Source organism: Puntigrus tetrazona, chromosome 16 (genome assembly GCF_018831695.1).
Source record: "Puntigrus tetrazona isolate hp1 chromosome 16, ASM1883169v1, whole genome shotgun sequence".
Taxonomy (NCBI): domain Eukaryota; kingdom Metazoa; phylum Chordata; class Actinopteri; order Cypriniformes; family Cyprinidae; genus Puntigrus; species Puntigrus tetrazona.
The window spans coordinates 6,336,006-6,343,253 of record NC_056714.1 but is presented as its reverse complement, the minus strand read 5'-3'; the positions used below and the strand labels follow the sequence as shown (position 1 = coordinate 6,343,253).

At 43.0% G+C, this 7,248-nt stretch overlaps 1 protein-coding gene across 1 annotated transcript in view; it reads left to right on the top strand.

The window, feature by feature from the left end:
- The first annotated feature begins 3,757 nt into the window (after window positions 1-3,757).
- The window catches only part of LOC122359836 (A disintegrin and metalloproteinase with thrombospondin motifs 16-like), a 59,788-nt gene continuing 56,297 nt past the window's right edge, over window positions 3,758-7,248 (top strand). Inside the window, 4 exon segments of the mRNA XM_043260027.1 lie at window positions 3,758-4,082; window positions 4,164-4,254; window positions 6,751-6,839; window positions 6,842-7,078. Of these exon segments, the coding sequence (XP_043115962.1) occupies window positions 3,987-4,082; window positions 4,164-4,254; window positions 6,751-6,839; window positions 6,842-7,078 (513 nt within the window). The 5' untranslated portion in view covers window positions 3,758-3,986.

Here is a 7,248-nt window from a genome sequence, read left to right as displayed (position 1 = left end):
TATTAAAGATAAAATAAGCAACGAAAAGGTTATTTTTGCAGTTAACCTTATTTGCATTACGTTTTGTAGAAGTTTGCCTTTCAAATGCAACAATTATGGCATTAAAATAAATCACGCAGCGTTATTTAATAAGCATTGTTGCTTTCATGCAATTTTTGCCGTAATGTTTCATTAACATGTCACAACCTTCCAGTGAAACTAAAAATTCTGGTGATGTATGCAGGATGCCTCCAGCTTTTTAAACTCCTGCAAGCTTTACAACATCCATCGGTTGCATAAACTTAATAGTGTGTCTTAAAGACTAGTTTTACCAACTAGCAGTTGTCATGGGTTAATCAGAATCACTTTCCAATACAAATAAGACCAATCGATCTCTTCAAAATTAAAAAGTCATGACCAGTCTTGAAGAAGAATTCCTGCTGTCATTATATTAACATACATTTTGAAAATATTTACATGTATTTATATATTTATATGATTAATTTGCACCAACGTGTAAAGTGTTTCCTTATATTCATATATTAATAAATAAACCTAACACATATGGATGCTTGTGTGTGTATTATACAGTACATGCATAATAAATATACACAATACAAACACTTCACTTCTTTTGGATGCGATTTGACACTCGATGCTGTGAAATATGGACCTATCTGGCCTCTGCATCCCATCTCGGTGTCTTCTGAAGGTGATCTCGAGTCTGGGTGGTCTCTCCGAGCTCACTTCTGCTCCCGAGGAGTCCGAGACGCAGGTCTTTCTCAGCTAACGGGAGATGTGCCGGTCTGGTTTGCTCTGGCTGGCTCTCCTCACTGCGGCTGGGGAGCAGATGCACTGGTTTTTCCTGTGGAAAAGGACTGCAGGACGACTGTCAAAGGGTCTTTCATTCGGTGCTGCACGCCAGGCCCTGGCCCACAAACTATGAGGCCGCTATCCTTTCTTCTGTGGGCCAGACACGCTCCAAATGTCACGGCTTTGACCGATTAGCTGCTCCGGCTGCCTGTGATCGACTCTATCGGGTTCGACCGCACGCCGGCATTTTAGTCTAAATGCAGCACTCCGCCCGATGTGAAGTAATTGAGTGTTGAGATCGGTGTTTTAATCAGCCACGCTCCTCTGCAGAGAGACGCAAAGGCTGTTATTCTAGCGCTCTGTGGACAAAACACGAGGGTGAAGACCTTTTCACAGAAACGGCATCCCCGCGGTGCGTCATGAGACTGGACACATCACGCTCTCCGCTGCATCCGCTCAGCTAGAGAGCTCTTTCTGCCCTGATGAGCAGGCGAACGTTAAAGGCAATAATTAGAGCAATTCCTCCCGAACACATTGGCGCAAACGCTTCTCTCCAAGCGTCTCCCTCTCCTCGGCAGCCAGCGGTCGCCGCCGATAGCGGCTGCTAGATTCCTAGAGGAAATTTACCGGTGAGGTCAGAGCGGTTCAGATGGCCCCGTGCCACGGCTGAGTATAAGGCTGAGTTTAAGTTGGGCCAGTGAATTAAACTCCCCACGGATGCATCTGTGTGTGTGTGTGTGTGTGTGTGTGTGTGTGTGTGTGTGTGTGTGTGTGTGTGTGTGTGTGTGTGTGTGTTTGGTTCAGTGGAAGAAACCTTGAAGCACTAAAACAGAAAGCTCTTGCACAAATTAGAAAGACATTCTGTTCCCAGTCGTTTAGTTTGACTAACTAGCGATCGCTGATGACTGCTGTCGCTCACCCTCGGCCAATCCTAGATGTTCTCCGCGTCACCGTCTCCGAAATAAATGCTCTGCGGTGAATGGGTGCCGTCAGACTGAGCTGATGAAATCATCACAATAAACCACAGCGCTCCGGTCCAGCGGTTAACGTCCGAATGGAGCGTGTTTCTAAGAAATCGATGCAACATTGTAACTTTAAAATTCTCGCTTTTAGCTAAAATACATAAGAATTTAAAAGCTTAATTCAGTAATCTTATGTTTCAGACATCAGCTGTACCTCGAAAGCTTTCTTTTCATGGCCTGTGGAGATGCACGTTCATAGTTTTCCTAAGTAATCACGAATGACAGATAATTCAAAAAAGAGTTAAACTACCTGTAGGGTACACTCAGTATTTACATATGAATATATAAATACATTTACAATCTAGGGGGGAAATAAAATGAATATCATTGCTTTATTTTAGGGAAACGTTTTATTACATTGTGTTTATGACAACTCAGACATTTTTCTGATGTCGAAAATGCATGCATATATAATATACACACAGCGTATGGCCATTCATTGCCCAGCCTGTATTTCACAGCAAGCTACAGATGGTTTACTGCCGGCAGTGGCCCTTATTCTAGAAGAGCTTCGAGGAAACACTTTTGAAAGGTGAGGAGCAGTTTCAGAAACAAATGCATTGTTTTCTTTATTATGTGAGACAGTAAGGTAAGACGGCAATAAAAAGGGCTGTCTGCGTCTGGGAGCTCTGTATTACTGCATGCTGCTGGAAAATGTATTCTGCTTCTGAGAGTTTTATTTACAAGCAGCACCTTGGTTTATAGGAATATAATGACTGCCCTCTCATACAGTGATAAGAATTCAAGTGTTAATTTAACCAAAAGAATACATTCAGCTGGTTGTCAATAAAAGATATATGCAAAAAAAAAAATCAGGTTAAATATGCATTTATGGATTTTCAATAAAACTTTACGGTGTTGTTTAGATTTCAAAGAGATCTAATCACTCTTTTTTTACCCTCATGAATTTTTTATTTTATTTATTTTTTTTGTAGTTTAAGTCGCGACCACTTGGAGGTGCTGTTGATTTTCTTTCCCTGATGTGATTGAAAGTGAAAGCAAAGAGTTTAACGCGTTCTGACAGATATTTAAAATCTTCGTCAAGCTAGCGCTGAAAGCATAAGACCCCGCCCTCCCTGCGTCACCGCTCTCTAAGCCACGCCTCCCCTGAAACACGTGACCGCGGCTAACCAGCCACACGACAGGAGACGCATCAGATCACGTCAAAACATTTATAATAATAGTTAATTATTTTCAATAATAACGCTAGCTTAATTACCCGCTGATGACGTCTCACGAGGTACGCAAATGCATGACAGGCAGGTAGAACAGCCAATCATAATCCTCGGACCGAGGGACATGATTGGACGATGTACCACTTTCTACACGTTACTTTATTGATTGCTATCAGTACGTAAAGAGACTTTTAACGAGAATAACAAAAATGTTTTTGAATAAAATCAACCTGCTTTGCCTTTAAGGTAAAAAAATGTCACTATTAACTGTAAAGAATTCTATCCTATTCTATTTGATCTCTGTGTACGTCTATGCATACAGTCGCTCTCTCATTGGTCAGATTTCTCCTATTGTTCTCCTCTTTGGTTAAAAGCGTCTTCTAACAGATTAAATGGCATACGAATATATAATATTTTACACTTCCTATAAGCATTAAACAAAATGCAATAGGTATTCCGTGTGTGCATTAATTAGCCACTTTTCATCAGAAGTTTAATTTGTTTTAATGGCCGGTGGAGAACAGTGCCATTTTTGCGCGTTTTTCTTAAAAGCACGGTGCTGGTCATTTTTTTAATGGCTATGAGATAAAGGTGTTTTCAACTGTTTTCAACCGATGTTTTCAACTGTACGAGTCTCATCTTTTGTGAGTAATAATGCACCTTAAAGTGTAGGGCAGCAGTTACCGCAGGGAGGACGCCTGGACCCTCCTCTCGCCAGGGCCCGGGGCTCTTACGCACAGGTGTGGGCTGTGATTGGCTGCTGGGGAGCGCTGCTCCAGACGCGCTGAGCGGACACTCTGAGAACATCTGCACGAGTCATGGCACAGCTATCCTCCAGCACACCGCGTTAAAGCGCCGAGAGGAGCTCTCCAGAAGCGCGCGAGCGGGATGCGGGGCGCTGATGCTGCGCGATAGATTTGGAGAGATTCAGTGAGACTCGTCAGGAGAGGCACGGAGGCTGCTCGCGGCAGATTTTGGATAAGAGTCTCTAAGAGACATGGCTTGCCTGCGTTCTGTGCCGGCGAGGAGGAATCATACCGCGTCCATCTGCTCTGTGCTGCTCGTTCTGTTTCTTACACTCGGATGCCAGCAGGTGAGCAAACACGCGGCCGTTTCGTCAATATTGCTCTGCATTTGAATGCAAATGATGCACGTTCACTGTCTGTGCTCGCAGAGATCTCTCCGCGCATCCGCAACCCTTCAGGCTGGTCCTCAAGTGAAGCGTAAAGCTCTGCTGGAGACTCTGCGGTTACCTCACAACACAGGTGAGAGCTTTACGGTTACCGGTCGCCTGTGATCGACAGCTGTCAGTCAAAGTTGCATTACGTCAGCGGTTTATCGATAGCGCATCGTTCATTTAGGTTTGCTTCCCAAACTTTAAAAGAAAGCAACTCAAACATATCTTGGCGTAAGAGAGAGTTTATTGCAGCTGCGCGGTCTACGCGGGGTTCCGTCGGCAGGGGGCGCTAGATATCCTAATTAATACGTGCACTTTGACAAATGCGCCTTAAAATACACGCGATTAAAATAGAAGCGATTAGGCCATTTAAAAAATAACAATAATAATAATGAATGCATTGAAATTAAAAACAGCACACCTTATTGTTTCTTGTGGTGACTTTTAATACCTACAGTGTTAGCCAAACCTGACGCACATGCACGCGCACGCATTTCTTTAGCTTTGTAAAGGAGGATACGAAAATAAAAATAAGCGCGAAAGAAAGGTGCGTTTCCATATAAAGCTGATTATGCTAACACAGTGGTTTGGTTACAGGCTAATGAAAACCTTCTCCTAAAAAAAATAATAAATCATGTGTATTTCATAGGAAATATTTGTTCCAACCGAGGGCGTCCCCAGATGTCCCCAAAAGGAGTTTTTGTTTGTCATGCTGTGGACAATATTCTACACACACACACACACACAAACAGAAGGGGGGTGTGTAGCATAAAGATTGGCATGCACTGGGACTTGGTGAACAATGAACAAAGGCAGACACTCGAAGAAGCTCTCCATCAATCAGCCAATCTTTACAAACAGTCTCTGTGTGCACTTTCTGCCTTTATCCTGTGAAGAGTTTCTGCACTGTTTGGCATGAGCTTAGAGACTGGAGTAGCCAGATATAACAGCGTGTGTGTGTGTGTGTGTGTGTGTGTGTGTGTGTGTGTGTGTGTGTGTGTGTGTGTGTTTGTCTGAAAGACAATGAGAAAGAGTGAGAGCATGTGTCACGGAGAGTGTGTGTCATCAGTGTGTGTCTCACCCCACGGTCAGAGATCATAAATCCGTCCGCTCATGTCTGTAAAAGCATTTATAACTTGAGCCACCGGACCACCGCGAGGATGAGAAGAGCGCGAGTGTATGAGGAGAATCACACAACATTAAAACACATCTCCACGGCCCTTCTCGTAAATCACTAAAGCTTGCATTCGGTTGGGTACACTTACTTATTTTATTTTATGCAACGCAGCAGTGCATTTGCTAGATAAGGCCTTTTTTTATCCTGGTGTGAATCATTAAATGATATATTACTTTTTAATGCTCTCAGCTCATTCCCTGTAAGGTCTGTGTTTGGACTGTAGAAGCTGCAGCCAGACATTTATACCGTGGTGTTGAAACATTTTTCGCTCAGAAATTCCCACTAAATTTCACAAATGTTTACGGCAAGTAACACACCCAATTAAATGAGAAGGTTTGAAGTAGGAATACTAAAATAGTATTTTAATGTGCTCCAACAATCTATACAGCATCGAAGAGTCTTTCAGTTGTAAAAAGACTTTGTAAAGGCGGTATGCATTTATTCAGTATTAAACACTTCCTTCACTTCCTGACATCGGGACTCAACCAGCATCGATGCAACTAGCGGGTTTCCAGCATGTTAGTTCATATTTGTTGACCAGGTTGACGTGATCCAATTTTAAATTTAGATCGTTGTAATCTTTCAAAATGAATACAATATATCATAAAAGCAGAGACGTGTTAATCTCACTAACTCACTAACAGTAAATCTGGGGATTTTCCAAATATAAATCGTGAATTAAATGTAAATCTAATAATCCATTAATGTTAGTAGAGTCAAGGCCGTCTAATATAAAGTGTGATGGGGTAAAGATTTTATGCAGGTTACATTTAATTGATTAGTTGCACACCCGGAGTCCGTTCTTTTTGGCTTTATCTTGGATTGGTTGGCTCTTCAGAGCTCCGCCCAGAGTCGCTGTCATAGCAACCGGTCCATAACTTAAATAAGAGCAGGTTTATTTTGTGTAAATAAACTCTTTTTTAGCTGGAAATCTGTCCCAGCCACTGCTACTTTATAATCCAGGGACAAACATTTCAAATAATAATCATTTTAAAATCGATTTTTTAAAATAATATAACAATGTCTATAGACGCGGATAGTTTTACGCAATGCAAGTTTTCTTAGTGATGAAGCTATTGCTTCATAACTGCATCAGAGTCTCAAACTCATGCTATACGGTTAATCCGAGCCCTGCAATCATTTGAGTGGTGACAGATATCATGGAAGTGGCTCGATAAAACACAGGAGATGCAGACGACTCGATCGTGATTTGACTTGAAACTTTAATTAATGCTGTCGTGCAACAAATCTGCTTCAAAGATAAAATTAAATGAAAACCTGACTATTTTTAACAAAAAGCTGCTAGTAAAACTGGCCCCTGTCATCTTTTAAATCATCATTAAGTGATGTATGAAAACGGACCCTGAACAGAATTGACTCCAGTTTCTCACTTCCTCTTCTCTGTAGAATATGAAATCGTGGCCCCGTTCGAGGTGGACCATCAAGGGCACTACGTTTCCCATGCCGTAGCCCACCATCACCGAGAGGAAGCGCTCCACGGAGGGTCAAGATGGCGGCGCGCGTGCACTTCAGGCTGCGTGGACTAGGACAGGACTTCCTTCTGGACCTGCGGCCGTCACATGACCTGATCGCCCCCAGCTTCACCGTACAGACGCTGGGCAGGAGCGGCACCAAGAGCCTGCTGCCTTTTCCTCAGGACCACCTCTGCTTCTACCACGGCGTGCTGAGGTCAGAGGTCAACTCATCCGTGGCCCTGTCGACGTGTGCAGGGATGGTGAGTGGATTGATGGGTCATTTTGTTTCACGGCTGATTGTGGTCATTTGGGGAAAGAGGAAAATCCAGCACGTGCTGGTTAGAAATGAGCCGGTTTAAACTGATCCTTGGCTGGTCATGAGCTGGTTTAAAGCTCATCATGAGCCGGTTTAAACTGTTTTTTGCTAGTC